Source organism: Cyprinodon tularosa, unplaced genomic scaffold (assembly GCF_016077235.1).
Source record: "Cyprinodon tularosa strain WSP-4 unplaced genomic scaffold, ASM1607723v1 ctg42, whole genome shotgun sequence".
NCBI lineage: Eukaryota > Metazoa > Chordata > Actinopteri > Cyprinodontiformes > Cyprinodontidae > Cyprinodon > Cyprinodon tularosa.
This window is the reverse complement of record NW_024039141.1, coordinates 1,067,524-1,083,661: the sequence shown is the minus strand read 5'-3', so window position 1 is coordinate 1,083,661 and position 16,138 is coordinate 1,067,524. Positions and strand designations below refer to the sequence as shown.

Here is a 16,138-nt window from a genome sequence, read left to right as displayed (position 1 = left end):
TCATTCATATGTTGTGTATTTATGTTATCCTACACTACTACACAATTATTATGCTACCATCAAGGACATGAATGAATTTATACAGGAAATGAAGATTTGCCAGGAAGCTGTTTATGCAAAGAAAGAGCTTTATTAAAACACACACAACTATATACAACGCGTATCCAAACACATGCGTATCTAAAAATTACAACTCCGTGAACGGTCCGTTTGCTTCCTCGGGGTTGGAGGTAACAGGCAGCATTCCCTCCGAGGCAGGTCCGATGTGCAGACGCCTACTGTGCGTGGCCCTGTACTTCGGCATCGCTTCTAACCGGGACTGCAGCTTAACACAGAGTTCAGTGAGATCCGGCCTACGAAATGGCGGCGACCGTACAATCCATCCAGAGACACCGCCGACGACGCCATCTTCTTCGTCGGACATGAGGTCGACGGTGGCGGACTTACAGAGTTCCACTTCCTCATCTGATAGCACACTCTGCCTCGCCTTCAGCAGCTGAAAAAAAAAACAATGAATCAGCGCACTGCATATGGACATAACACATCTATCAATGCACCTGAAAAATAGTCACCAAATAAAGTCTTACCCTCTTTCTTCTGGCCCGACTCCGAGCAGATAGCCTGGCGGCCTCCGCACGCAGCGTGCTGGCTAGCAGCGTGTATCTGAAGCTCCTGCATACCGTCTCATAATACGTCTTACAGGCAGCTGGAAAACAATTAAATGAGAGTGGTATGAATAAAAAAAAAAAATCAAACGCAAGTCACAGTAACAAGGAAGGAGAAAACATTAAAACAAGTCACTTACACACAATGTCGTCTTTATCAACATCGTGCAAATCCGAGCAAATAGGAGGTCACCGCCTCATTGTGAGGCGACTGTAGTCTGTGAAAAAAAAAAAAAAGTACAGCTATGGTCGGTATCCATCCGTATCCATGTCCTTTTACCGCATATTCTTTAAACCTTACCCCTGCTCCGGTTCATAGCGCCTGCAATTAGTTTCCGAGTTGTTAAGACGGCATATTGTTTCCTGTGAATCACAAAAAATACACTTTAATAAAGCTTTAGGCTAGGCTGCTTTTAGCTTACCTAGCTAGGCTAGGTTGTCTTTAGCTTGCCTAGATAAGCTAGGCTGCTTTTAGCATAGCTACCAGTAATCGAACATATATTTACCGCTAGCGTGGCGTTGTGCACCCGTCTTCTCTTCCTCGAGTTCGTATATCCTGCAAAGTTGCTCGACTGCAGAGCCGCCATCTTGTCCTCTATGGACTACAACCTGGAGCGCATCGAATTCTCCAGCTGAGTGAGGCGTTCATTCATGTCGGCAGTATGTTGGGCAAGCTGACGAGACAGTCCGCTGATAGCAATCAGCAGTTTCTTCTCGTCAGTCTGCGGGCTGGCCGAAAGTTGTGGACTAAGAGCAGTTGGAGGCGAGTTGAACGCGAGACGTCGTGCAGCCATTGTTCACGTAACAACAAAATACAAACACGGTAAATGGAGATGAAGTTCTTCTAAGTGTAGTAACACAAACATGTCTGCTAATATGCTGGTCTCGCGAGAAGTCGTAGTGCACAAAAGCTCACACGTGATTGGACGATGGGGCCGAAGGCTCATCAGGCTCCTCCAATCACATACGACGTCATTGTTATACGGAAGGACTCGCGAGAAGAGCTCGCGTCGCTCCATTCTGGAAGGTGGCGGTAATGCACCTATAAATTGTTTGCAATTGCAATTGTTTGTCTCCATAAGATTGAATTTGAGCAGGTGGACATTAGAGATAATAAATGCAACAACAAGTTTTTGAATCAATATTCTATAAATAATATGTACCCAGGAAGAACAAAAAGCACAGCTCTCTAACAAAATTTTAAGAAATCTATGATAGTCAAAATTAGGACAAATTATTTGAAATTCCCAATTCCTCCTAAATATAAAGAATTACAATTTAAAATAATAAATAACATATATCCTTCAAATGAGTTTTTAAGAGAGAGATTTAAGTTTAATGTTGAGAATTGTGGCTTTTGTACAACTCAATTGGAAACAACTAAACATCTTTTTTATGAATGTAAAGAAGTATTAAACTTATGGGATCAACTTCGAACCTTTCTGTCTTCTAAAACAATAAATTTAGATTTTATTTCCTGGCAAAACATTCAATTCGGTTTATCCATTAAAGAAAAAAAATTTGGAATTTTTAATCAATATTCTAATAATTGTAACAAAGTATTATATCCATAAATGTCGCTATGCAAAATGCTCCCTCTCAATCTCTGCTCTCAAAAATGAACTTTCCCTTTTCAAAAGATGTCTGAGAAAGATGCAGAATTTAAATGCAATTAAATTGTTTGAGTTAATTGAAGAATTTCAGTTGGTAGTCCCCACTGATTAATTTACTTTAAACCCTATTATTATTTTATTTATTTTTATTTATTTTATTTTATACTTTGTTCCAGCCTGTGCATTTAATTTTATTTTTCAAAAGCAGGAGTTGTGATATTTCTTCTTGTATTGAAATATTTGTTATTGACTTGTTGTTTGAGATTGTTATTGTTTTCTTATATATTCAATAACAAAAAAAAAAAAAAGTGGAAATCTAAAAAAAAAATTAACCATTACAGCCAACTGATTCTGATTAAAACTAATTTTTGAAGTAAATTATTTTGTGTATTTTCTTTTACATAACATTTGCATACACAGTAATCTAGCGTACTTTAATTAAATAAATCAATTCAAGCTAAAATGTAAGAGTCTATAATTAGGCTATACTGGGCCTGATCTATTTCTACCATCTATTTGGAGGATATTTATTGCCACACTTTGGGCCACTTAAAACCAATTTAGCATGCTGACCTATGACCTTATGACCACAGTGTACCAATCTTCTGATGGCTACTTCCAACAGGATAATGCGCCATGTTATAAAGTGAATCATCTCAGAATCATTTCTTGAAACTTTTCCACTTAAGTAATTGTGAATTGAGCATATTGACAGACAACATTTTATTTTTTATCTTAAATGCAAATTTAAAAAAAAATAATTACTGCTCTAAATGTATTGCTCTGACAGCTAAAGATCTGTTTTGGTCTCTATACTTTAATTAAATAAATCAATTCAAGCTAAAATGTAAGAGGCTATACCTGATCTCTTTGTATCAGAGATTTTCTTACCCAGGGTTGCATTTGTATAGCTCACAGCATGTTCATTTACATGTTAAAGCCTCCCCTAGAATTCCATGGGGGGGAGGCATGGGGGGAACACTGCCTAAGAAATTCCACGTCAATTTCTGACAATTTACGGGAGTTTACGGCAAGGCCTGCAAATTGCCGTAAACTGCCGCTAACCTGAAGTTCCACGACAATCTACAGTGCCGTATATTGACGAAAATCCCACTTTTCATGCAGTGACATGTCTGGTTTGGTCCTGGGTCTTTATCATGCTGTTTATTTCCCTTCTGCCTTGCAACTGTGCTGTACTTCATATTGGTCTGTATCACAAAATCAACAAGTTACATTAAAGTTCATGACTGTTAACATGACAAAGTTATAGTAATAATATTCTAACAAGTCGGGTCATGCAGCTTCAAAGTAGAAGTAGAAGTGAAATACAAGTTAAGGCAGTCAATCACATTTATTTACGCTTGAAGTATGTGAACCATATGTGGAGAGTTGATCTTTATTAATATCACCTGTTCAAAATCACGATGTGCAAAATGTTTGTAGGTTTTAGCAGTTGGTCTTCTGCAATATTTAAAGCATAAATGTGTCCTGAATTTTCCATTTTTTGGTGAATCTTTTACTTTAGATTTTTTCAACTTTAAAATTTAAACCTTTTGTAGAAGATGTCATGACATCAATCTCCGCTTTGTGAACTGTTGGTGCAGATTTCCAGATTTTAGGCCGACCATGACTAAAGTATAACCAAATAGGGTGAGCCTGGATTATTCAGTAGATTTTAGAAGCATTGATCAACACTGATTAATCTAGCACAATACCCATCAATGTAATGTATTTGCGTATCATGCTTATATCCTACATTTATTATAAACAGGTATTGGTCTGTATGAGGACTACAAATTATATTTATCAAAAATAGTCATGTTATCGCATATTAGCTTCATTTAAACTTAAGTTTTCTATAATCAAACTAATATAGTGTTATTAAAATACTACAGAGGTCATTTAAGGCTAATATTTCTATAGATAAGGTCTATAACTTCATCTGTTATTAAACAAACTCAACAGATTTATGTTAGTTATCACTTTTAAAACTTCAAAAACATGCCAAATATTTTTGTGGAGTAAAGCAAGTTCTCCCTGGCTGCAAAGAGCAGTGTACCCCATCTTCAACTGTTTCTGCACCGTTTCCCCACATTGACAGTTTTTGTTATTAACTTCTACTTTGAATGTGTTTTTTTTTTATTTCAACAATAAAACATCTTTTAGGGCTGGTAGTTAATGATTATTTAATTATTGAATTAGCAGCTGAATATCTCAGCAACTGCTTTTCATTGCGATTATTTTTGTCAGTCCTAATTTGTTTACAAGACAGAAAGTTGACCAATAGCTTTAAAACTAAAGAAGTATCGGCAACCAAAAAACCTTTTTAAATAACCACTTTTAACAAGACAGACAACATGAGAGCAAACCAAGGCTTTGGCCTGGCTAACTAGTCAGCTATCACTGCAGAGCTGTTTGCAATGAGCAGGTTTCTTTTAAAGCCTTTCCTTATTCAGTTGACATTTTTTACATAATTGCTTAATATTTCACCTCCTTGTACATCGGTGAAACTTTTAAGTACTGATAACTGACCAAATTTATTGCATTAATTTTGACTGGAGTTGAATTAAATTCTTTATGGTTAACTTTACCTTTTCAATATACTGTAGGAGTATTCTGTTTACTATCCACACATCACAAACAGGCAGGTTTGAGAGGAAACTAGCATTGGTCACCATGAACTTTATAATTAATAGAAGTGTTTGTGGTCAACAGTTGAACCTAACAGGTCCTTATCTTCACCATGTACATTTCTCATTTAAGTATAAGTTAACGGGAAAGAAAATAGCAATAAATGTGTACCCTGGAGACATGCATGTATATAAAAAGAAACGCTAATAAACAATAACTGTATAATATAAGAATAAAGCTCATCTTTGCAAATAAAGGGATTTAAAAACAAGTTAATATGTAACATAAAAAACTCTAGTAATTATTTACAAATATTTCTTTACTTTTGTCCTATTTTTAAACAACGAATTGAATAGAACTGCATTTAGAAATAATAATGAGATAATAAACAATAGCAGCACAGATGTAAATCTGCTTTTGAATGCTCCCAAGGCCACCTAATTCAGCCTTTGATAGCTTGATAAAAAACTATTTTTTGCTCTTTTGAGAAACACTTGTTGGCTGAATGTCAGAAATGATATGGACACATACCAAAATAAAAAAAAGGAAAATGAAAACAGAAAAGTCAGGGGAAAAGGAAGTCTCTGGCAACAAAACTGGCAAACCAACTGATGCTTTAAAAAGAGATGAGAAACTGCTCAAATGCTGGTTGGAAAAGAAAAGGCGAGCATGAAAGAGGACAAAGTCCCCCAGCCAACAGGAGGGCGATGATTAAATATGATTCATTTACTGCCAGGTTTAAGCGCTGCTTTGCTCTTCTAACTTCGCTTTGTGATGGAGATCGACTGATACAGGTTTTTTTTAACGCCATCACTGATTATTCTGACATCAGTCTAAATGATCCTCGATATTTGCGACCGATATTTGTGGCTCAATTCTTAGAGCTGATATTTCTTTTCCTTCCTCCATTTCTATGATAAAACTGACACAAAGATAACAAACATTACACAATTCTCAAGTTAAACCAAAGCAAATATTTACTAATAAATCAAACTAAGCTTTAACAATGGTAACAAATGTAGGGAGGGGCAGTACACTCACTTCATGTAATCTTACGGCAATGCATTCAGAAAAGTGAACAGCAGGAAAATAAATGATGCAATAAAATAAACAACAATCAACTTTGAGTTGCTTAAACTACGAATTTTGAAATGCAACTATTTTAGATATAGTTGTTTATTTTGTTTAACGGAAATGTTGCTAACAATAAGTAAATTCATAAAAAACTCTCAGGGTCATTTATTCATTTAATTTCTAGAATATAATAGAATTCACCTTTTTTTGTCATTACATCTTCAAAAGTACAAAGCAATGAAATTCACTCTCTGCATTTAACCCATCCCTTTGGGGAGCAGTGGGCTGCAAATGTGCGGCCCCCAGGGAGCAGCGTAGGGGTTAAGGGTCTTACTCAGGGACCCGGAGTGTCAGTCTATGGGAGTGGGTCTTGAACTCTGGACCTCTGGGATCCAAGCGCAATGCCTTAACCACTAGTCCACCACTCTATCACTCTATCTATCTTCTATCACATCCCTCTGCAATTACACTGAGTCAACCCTAGGGGGAATCGATGCAGTAATGCATCAAACAATGAGTTCAGATCGGCCGATGCCGATACATGAATATAAAAAAAAAAAAAACTTCTTTCTCTACTCAGTGACATTCATCATAACAAATAATAACATTAGAAAAGTTAGGATGATATAATTTGTTTAAAGGTTATACTTTGGTATTGACCCCCTTTAGAAATCCTTCAGTAAAAGTCCATTGAGTTGCACTCAATCTCAGTATAAAACCATTTCATCTTTGAAGGTTTCAGAGAGACATTAGGGTCATTACTAAAGAAACAGACCAAAGAACCCAGCAGACAGGTCAGGGTGGACAAAATGAAGAGTTAGGCTGTTAAAAATATACAAAGCTTTAAACATCTCAGAGAGAGCAAAACAACATCTAAGATTAGAAAGACAGCAGCCTATAGATGCCACACTATAAAATGTTATTTGTAAAAAATGTTTTAAAAACAACATATTACTTCAATTAGCTTTAAACTTTAAAATACATGCAAGTTTGTAGTATCATCATTAGAGGACATGGGTGGAAACACCTAAGATTGGTAACCTTAGCAAAGTAGATTTCACTCTAAAATAATTGTTCTACAATGTCAAACACCTTTAATTTATAGTTGTTAATAGTGTAAAGTGAACCAAAGGAATGAGGTAAAAAGGTATTTTCCTTATAGAAATTTAAACTAAACCCTTATTTGAACATAACATTTAGGAGGATTTTTTTTTTATTTCTGCTTCAAGTCTGGTTAAACTAAAAGAAAAGAAAATCCTTGTCTGTATTTTAGAGTGCAAACACATACAGCAAAAGAAGAAAGCCCCTTTTGCATATAAGTAAATAACTGTGTATAAAGTAGGGGTGTGGGAAATAATCGTTTTGGCGATATATCGTGATATTCGGTTGCCCAATATAATATCGATCTTTCACTTCTTAGTATCGATAAAAACAAAACAAAACATGGTTACATAAAACATTGATGGGAAAATGGGCTACCTCTGTACCACCACTCTGGCAGAAAGCGCTATGGAGCCCTTTAACTGTGCGTGCAGCACCAAATCTGTATTTGAAGCAGTCACAGTGGAAGAAAACCCCAAACAACATGGATAATACCGTAAATCCTCTAATATAGGCCCGGGCCTTTATTTCACTCAAGTGCATCGCGGTCCAGGCCTTTATTGGAAAGAGGCCAGAATTAGAGACAGGCCTCTATTGCTATTTGAGCAAAACAGACTACCAGTGGAATGAATAAAAATGAGATTTTGTGTCTATTTGAACCTATAAAACACTAGGTTAATTTATTGAAAAAGTACAGTTACCATGTCTCGCTTGGTTTGAAGTAAAAAAAGAAAAAAAAATCCTCCAATTCTGTTTAATCCTCCTCCTCAGTTTTCTCCTCCTCTTCATCTCTCCCTTTAATCTCCTCATCACTCGCGCTCCTCCTCATGTTCTGCTGCGTGTCTGTTCTCTTCCTCGCGCAGACGGGCAGCAGTCAGGGCCCGTCGTCCAGCAGCGCAGGGCTGTGGTAGCCTACTTGTATGTTACTACCACAAGTATAATGTTGAGGTATGCCCAGAAAAAACGTTTATAGCCCCGCCCTGTATGAGAGACCGGCCATTATTTACCTCCTCTGACAGCGAGACCGGTCAATGTTAGAGTCCCGGCCGCTAATGGAATACAGGCCAATATTAGAGAATTTACGGTAATTATCTCATCATTTGATTTTGATAGCTGGGGAAAATATGGCAATATATAGTGATACTGCAATATCGTGATAATATTGTATCGTGACCCAAGTATCGCGACATGTATCGAATCGCAACACTCATGCCAATACTCACCTTTAGTATAAAGCCACATCCACCCAGCAAAGTATTCAACTTTAGTCATCTAAAACTTTTCCCTGTTAAAGTCCAGCATTAATTATGAGGCAGATTCTTCTTGTTCCTTTTTAATGTTTATTTAATATTCTAAACTATTTTTAAATGCTTGTGATGTGACATCAAAGAGCATATAAACATGTTTCTGGCATGTTTTTGCCTGTTTAAAGGCCACAAAGGATGATTTGCAAATGCCAAACTAAACATAAGTGAAATATTTTATTGAATATATGCCAAAGAAAATCACAAACTAGTTACCCTTAAGTGGCTGGAGTTTAAAACAAATACATTTTGTTTTATAATTTCCTTTCATGAATGTTACATTATAAAATTTTAGATTTGTTATCTTTTCCCTACTGTGACGCAGGAATGCCATGTAAAAGCACTTTAAATCTAAGTCTGTTCAGTCAGTGATTGAAATATTTGGACTGCTTTGGATCAATGGTTGCAGGCTTGGGATACCACAAACTTGATAAGATAAGATTTCTTTTAATCAATAAGTTTAATGCAGAAAAGGCAGCAGGAACTTTTAAAACTCGGGACAAACCCATCAACTCCGCTGAAAAAGAGTTTTTACAACATCTGACCCAGACAGGGTAGATCAGTAGTGAGAGGAGGGAGTTTGTCAAACTGTACTCTGGGGCTGAGACCTCACAGACCTGAGGTCACTTTAGCTCCGTCTGGAAGCATGCAGCGTCACATTTCTCTCTGCAGTCCTAAAATCTGCAGTAAAGGAAGAGAAGGAATCAAATCCAGCTTCACAGAAGAAACCACTCTAGAAATACATGAACAACCTGCACTTAAACACACATTTAACCCATGCATCGCCAATCCATACACACATTTGGCTAGCTGGTGTCTCCAAGAAAACACATCTCTGATCAGCGGCAGCATGTAGTTTAGGAAAGCTGGGTTAATGACGTGTGAAAACGGAAATCCCACAATGTGGGTGGACGCTAACAAACACTCATGGAGCAACAGGAGAAGAGCGTTGCCTGTGATCCTATCAGACTTGGAGAATTTTAATTCAGACCAAACTCTCAGCAGAGAGCAGTTAAGGAGAAAAAAAGCAATGAATTAAGTTTCCTTTAAACATATAAAAACTCAAGAAAGTGTGTGGTTTCTAAAGGAAGGTGCAGCCTCAGAGCTGCAATAGAAGATGATTTTTAAGACATCAGGAAAGAGTTTAACTTGTTTGTCCACTTTAAATGTGCATAAAATAGAGGCACAGTGTTTTGTTTGGGTGTATCAGTATGCTACACATGGAGCAGGCCGCAACAATGGTAGAGGAGAGGGGCTTTTTGGCAGTTTCTAACATACTGTTACATAAAGGCCCTTTCGACTGATCTCTCTCCCTGGAAATCTACACTTTTAGGGCTCTTAAATATTTACCTTCAATACCTGAAAGAGAATACCTTCCAGCTACAATCGATGCATCTTTAAGGATATGCAGCTTGAAGCCTGCCGTATACACACACTCTCATCTTACCACTGCATACAAACAAACACAGGAAGGTGGCAAAGAAGAGCCTACAAAACAAAAAAGAGGCAACAAAAATCTATTTTTTGCAGTTTTGCCCTTAAAAACTACACATTTCTATATTTTTTTGGTATATTATGTACTAAATGGATGTGAAATTGTGAATTGGAAGGAAAATTATACACAGTGTTTTTTGTTTTGTTTCAATTTAATAATTAGAAAATTGTGAATTTTTATTGAGCCCTTTTACTCTGATAGCACCTCAGCCACCTATCTGCTGAAGTCATTTAATTAGTAAAAAGACTCCACATCCATCTTCAAACCAACTTTTGTTCCTGCAAAAAAAAAAAAAAAAACGAATATACACAGGGGTTAAAATTAAGGATTTTTACCACTTGCCCAAAGGGCAAGTGGCTTTCACATTTCATTTGCCCAGAAACAATTTTTACTTGCCCAGTATAATGTTTGATAAATATAGTTCCTAATATTCATTTTTGTATATATATATCAATGAAACATGTTTGTTTTTTAAATGTTTTTTTGTCATTCAGTAAGTTTACAGGTTCCTGGTGTGTATATGCATGCGTCAGATAATGAAGTCAAGCCTACATTACTGTGTTAACATGCTTTTCAATCCTTCCTGCACATTCTTTTCAAACTAAACTTTGCTTTAAACTGTTGTGTGCTTGGAAAAATATAAAATGTAATGTTAAAAATCTAAAAAAAAAAACTTGACAGGTTAAAAACTTACACTACTACTACTCATCAATTTAACATGTTTAGCTCCATAAAATTTAAATGCACCATTCCAATGTCTAAGAGAAAAAAATGTAATGAATATTTTTTTAATGTATGACCACTGTACAGAAGACTGCCATATGATAGAAATATTTACACTGTGCGCATACAATTATTATTATTTTCCTAATCCTTGACTGATCATTTTTAATCTGGCGTGTATTATAGTATAGATTAAATTCATTATCCAGCTGCTGCTCTGCAGAATTCTCTCCCCAAGGAGCGAAAAATCACGCCATCTAGCGGAAAATCACGCGGCTTTTTCAAATCACGCGAGAATATGTACAAAACAACAAAAATAGCGTCGGCAACGCTTGTGGGTCGTTTTCAACGAATGTTGGTGATTTTAAAGTAATTTTGAGGGACAAATAATTTTTTTTGCGATCATTGCACTTGCCCGGCGGGCAAACGCAATGAAATTTGTACTCTCCCGACAATAAAAACTACTTGCCCCGGGCGATCGGGCAATGGTTAACATCGAGCCCTGATACATAATGCTGCCACTACCATGTGTCACTGAGACACATGGTAGTGGGAGCCTAAAACTGGTGTTTTAGGGTAATGGAAAATGCTATTTCTTTCTGCTAAGTAAAGGCCTCAAAAATGTTTTTTTTCCTCATTTGACCAGCTTGTTCCACATGTTTACTGTGTCCCTTCTATGACTTGTGATAAACTTTAAATGGGACTTCTTATGAGTTTCTGATTTTCTTGAGCTTTCTTTCCAGTGTTCCATGGAAGCCAGATGTGTGGAGTGAACGAATAATCTCTGCAGGTCCTCCAGAGTTAGCATTGGCCTCTGGGCTACTTCTCTGAATAATGTTCTGCTTTTAGTCAACTTCAGTTTAAAATACACCCAGATGGACTAATCAGTCTCTGTTAGGTGACTTATTAAGGCACAGCTTGTGTTTGTAATGTGAAAAGATTAGAGCGGTATGATTGTTTTTGCAACAAACTGACGTTGCCCTCGAAAACTGTCAAAGACTCAGGCAAATAATCTTCATGATGAGACTAGAATGAGCCTTTGTGTTTTGGGGCTCAATCACCATATAAGGACTATGTGGGTTTTTTCTTTCCTGTTTCATCGTCCTGTGCAGTTTCTGAAACAAGCCCACAAATGTATGTCACGCCGTGGATTCTCGGCAGGATTGACAGAAATTGAGCAGATCCCAGAGAGGCTACAGATGGAGCAATTGACACAGAGGGGCTATAACAAAAGAAAACAGTAATTGTTTGGATAAGTTTGGAAAGAATTCCTCCTCAAATTCCTAAGTTTTTTATTACTTATTTAGGTCCCTAAAATAGAGGAGTAAAATCTCAGGAAGTCTTTGAGTTAATAGATTTTGTAGAAACCTCCTAATATTACAAATGGACGTCTATGCACTAATAAGGATTTTTCTCAAGAATTCACTGAGATCTGATATGCCTATTGAGATTTGCTCATAAATAAGGACTATGGGGCAAAAAAACCCAAAATAATTTCTTAATAAAGGCAGTAGTTGTTAATTACAGAGATAATAAAGAAAAGTGAATATTATCTACACTATAAAATTTACCCCCATTTTTCTCTGACTTTTTTAAGCACTGTGTGGTAAAAAAAAACCTAATACAAATTAAAAAAAACATGAAAGCAACTGATTAACTTATATGGACTGTAAATGGTTAGTGCTGTCAGTTCTAATAGATTTAATGGGAAGTAGGGAATTTCTGTTCTTTCAGAATTTGTCCTGCTGATCAAAAAGAGATTGGATTAAAGGTAAATCGCTCCAGTTTTTGGCCATGAATAAAAAAAGAACATAAAATCTATAAAAAAGAGACTTAAATACAGGAATAAACATACTTCTATGAACAGTTTAAGTTGCATACTTATTTCAGCTCCTAGTGCAGTGTAAAGACTTTATCCTTCCACCTAGCTTTCCAATTATGCATCTAGATTCAGCATTTGTCCAGGGATGGTCTGCTGGGCAACTGTCAAATCAACATTCTTCTCTGATGATTATGTAGACCACTAACTAATATATTCCCTGCATTAAAACCATTATTTTTCTGACATTGCAAAGAAACTTTCAGTCCTCTGTATTGAATATATGGCCTCTAACTTTCATCACTTCAATGCAATTACTAAAAGCACAGTGCTGATTTGTTGGGATATAACTGTTTTCTATCTTTGCTGGTCTCACAGGCCACCATTTCATAGCTCTCAGGCATTGTTCTCATATTTTAATTTTCCGCAAATTTAATTAACTGACTGTTTATTTTAGTTCTCAGATTATAGTATAATCAGTGGTTAGGGGCAGGCTGTGTTATTGCAAATTAATATTAAATGCGTTTCAGCATATCAGGGCATAATAGAGAGCTTTGTCAGATGTGACCTGCTGCACTTACCTATAGGTAAGGCCAGGAAGAAAGGCAGCCAGCACAGGACGAACATTCCCACCACAACTCCCAGAGTTTTAGCTGCCTTCTTTTCTCGGGAAAATTTGAGCAGCTTCACAGTGAGGGAACTCCTGGCCTGGTGCGCACGGCCTTTCCCGGCGCCTGGCGCGCCGGGGTCCTCATGCACCTGAGAGCCCTTGTGGATCCTGAGGGTCAGCTCGTTGGTGTCCATCCTCTCCCGCATCACGCCCGCCTCCAAGTTCTTGGTGGTCCTTTTGGCAACGATGTAGACGCGGCAGTACATGGCCAGGATCACGGCGAGCGGGATGTAGAAGGAGCCGAGGGAGGAGAAGAGTGCGTAAAACGGCTCCTCTGTAATGAGGCACACCGTGTCGTCCGGCGCCGGCGGCTGCTTCCAACCGAAAAGAGGTCCGATGGAGATGACCACCGACAGCACCCAAACCCCCAGCATTGCCAACAGAGCCCGCTTCTCCGTCACTATACCTGGATACTGCAGCGGGTGGCTCACTCCGATGTAGCGGTCGATGGATATTACGCACAGGCTCATGATGGACGCTGTGCAACACAGTACGTCCAGCGCGGCCCATATATCGCAGAAAATTCGGCCGAACACCCAGTAGTCCAGGATCTCCAGGGTGGCGGACACCGGCAGCACCGTGGTGCCCAGCAGCAGGTCGGCCATGGCCAGGTTGAGGATGAAGTAGTTGGTCGGAGTCCGCAGGTGCCTGTTGCACACCACGGACAGAATGACTAGGATGTTGCCCACGATGGCAAACACGATGAAAGCCCCGAGCACCAAGCCGAGCAGGACGGCGCGGATGAGGTCCAGCTCGCCTGGCCCGGTGTGGTTCCTCCCGGAGCTGTTGGTGAAGTTGACCTGCATAGACTCCCACTCGAGTTCCGAGGAACCATTTTTCCAAAACTTTGTTACATCGTCAGTGCTCAAACTCATTTTGACTCACGGCTTGCTCCATAGCAGGCTTTCTATCACAATAACTGATGTGTCTGACTGCGCGCAAAGTCTCCAACCCAACTTATGTACGCGCGGGTCTTGTAAGAAGCGCCGATCCATGTGTCCGCATCAGTCCATTGTTTAGCGGAGCTGTGCCCACACAGTCCCTTTGCCTCTACACTAATGAGGCTCAGTGGAGAAGTGAGGGTGGTTGCAGTCATCTCCTGTCTCCTGACCAAACATACCCAAAACAAACCAACAGAGTGCGCACGGCGCAAAAGGAGACGCGACTCTTTTAAAGGGTATCATGTATAACAATTAAACAAATCCTTGTCTAGCAGTGCATACTTTTGCAATATTTGTAGATTTATTTATTTATAGTTTTTTTTTTTGTTGTTCTACCTACTTAATTTTGCCGCAGGGCTTGAAAAAATTAACCACTTTTATATCTGTAGTGACTGATGAACGCCCTTTTCCCCATCAGTGGAGGTTGCCTAATTAAACAAATAAAGTGATATGCAAAAGGATCATCAACCGCCTACACTTTATTTCTTTAGTCGCCCCCATTTAGGGAGCTTTTGTTTCATCTCTTAAACAATGATTCAGAAAGCAATCCAGAATCAGGTCTGATGAATGGAGTAGTGCGTTTAACATTAAACATTCCCTTGGTTTAAAAATTTAAAAGATATTGAAAACTGTCTTTAGGGAGAGGTTAAAAAAGATGTAACGCTCTGGGGTGTGCTGACAGAATTGACAATGACTCCTGAATAGGTGCTGCAAAGTAGTTTTTGAAGATGAAGAACATTTCATATATAAAGGTTTATAGCGCCTGCAAATGTATTAATGTCATTTTTACATTTTGATGCAAATAATTTGGGGGTAGGACTCTGTAAGATTTCTCTTCTAGCTTCATTAACCTCATCAACTCTGTCCAGACTCTCTGTTCTGCTGAGGATAAGTATCCCCACAGCATGATGCAGCCATTGCCACCTTTAACTGTGGGGATGTGCAGGGTTACTCCCCCCTACAGTACATTTTTCATAGCATACATCTTGAAATTTCGATCTCATCAGACCAAAGCTATGTCTTGCACATGTTCATTGTGTCTGATACTTTGTTTTGGGAATTAGATTTTTTTTTTTTTCAATAATTCAAACAGAGCCTAATAGTAACAGGGGCAAACTATGCTGGGTCTGTTAGTTTGATATGCTCTAAAAAACAGGCAAGAATGTCTCATATCACATGCCTGTCCTATCATATATTAGAGGAGTGGCGCCTAATTGTTAGGGCATAGAGCTTGGAATCCTGAGGTTGTGAGTTTGAAACCCACTTCCACGGACGGTTATGATGGGTTAAATGAAGAAGTAAATTTCTCCAATGTGAGATCAATAAAATTCAATTATTATTCTTTGTGTAAGCTCCTGCACAAAATGGAAACATAATCAGAATTGCGTTTAATGCATTAGAGAGATGATAGTTTAACTATTCATGCGCCATAAAAATGTACAAATTTTATCCTTAGATGCAAAATGGTACTGCTTGTAAAAGTTAAGTAATTTTCTTTCTCCCTCTTTCTTTCCTTGTTTCTTTCTATAAAAAAATGGAAATATTGGAGAAAAACTGAGGGAATGATGTAAACTCTTCAAATTCAAAGGGGGTGTACTTCTTTTTTTCTTACAGTAGGACTGACTGTAATTTCTCACAAGCTTAGAGGAGAATTTAATACTAAATAAAATCATTATTTGGTAATGAACAGTATAGATTGATCTAGTGCCGTCTACTGTAAATGTCCCAGGCATTATTTTGACAGTTTATTGGGTCTTGCTTTTGTGTCAAAAAATGCTTGTTTGGTTCTCTTAAAAAAAGGGTTACTGCATCTTTATTATCTTTATTTAAACATGGGAAGACTTAATTAGAGTAAATTTTTTTTTCCATTAGGGACTTGTGTGTGTGACCAGCAGAGGGGGTAGATCTTTTAGGCAAGACGCACCAGAGCATGGACCAGTCTCCAATGATTTATTAACCAATTTCATTAAAACATTTTTCTTTTAAAACATGGCCTCGGGCCCACTACTCAGCCCCTAGAAGGAAAAGGCATCAAAATAAGGACAATTTAAATTATTCCCAAAAAATGAATGAACAAACAAATCATGCAATGCAAAAGAAAA

The 16,138-nt window shown here is 37.8% G+C and overlaps 1 protein-coding gene across 1 annotated transcript in view; it reads right to left on the bottom strand.

Moving 5' to 3' along the window:
* LOC119792427 (alpha-1A adrenergic receptor-like) overlaps nucleotides 1–14,197 on the bottom strand; it is a 29,582-nt gene extending 15,385 nt beyond the window's left edge. The window contains exon 1 of the mRNA XM_038299046.1: nucleotides 13,007–14,197. Within this exon, the coding sequence (XP_038154974.1) occupies nucleotides 13,007–13,970 (964 nt within the window). The 5' untranslated portion in view covers nucleotides 13,971–14,197. The remainder of the gene's footprint in view (nucleotides 1–13,006) is intronic.
* Nucleotides 14,198–16,138: the final 1,941 nt, after the last annotated feature.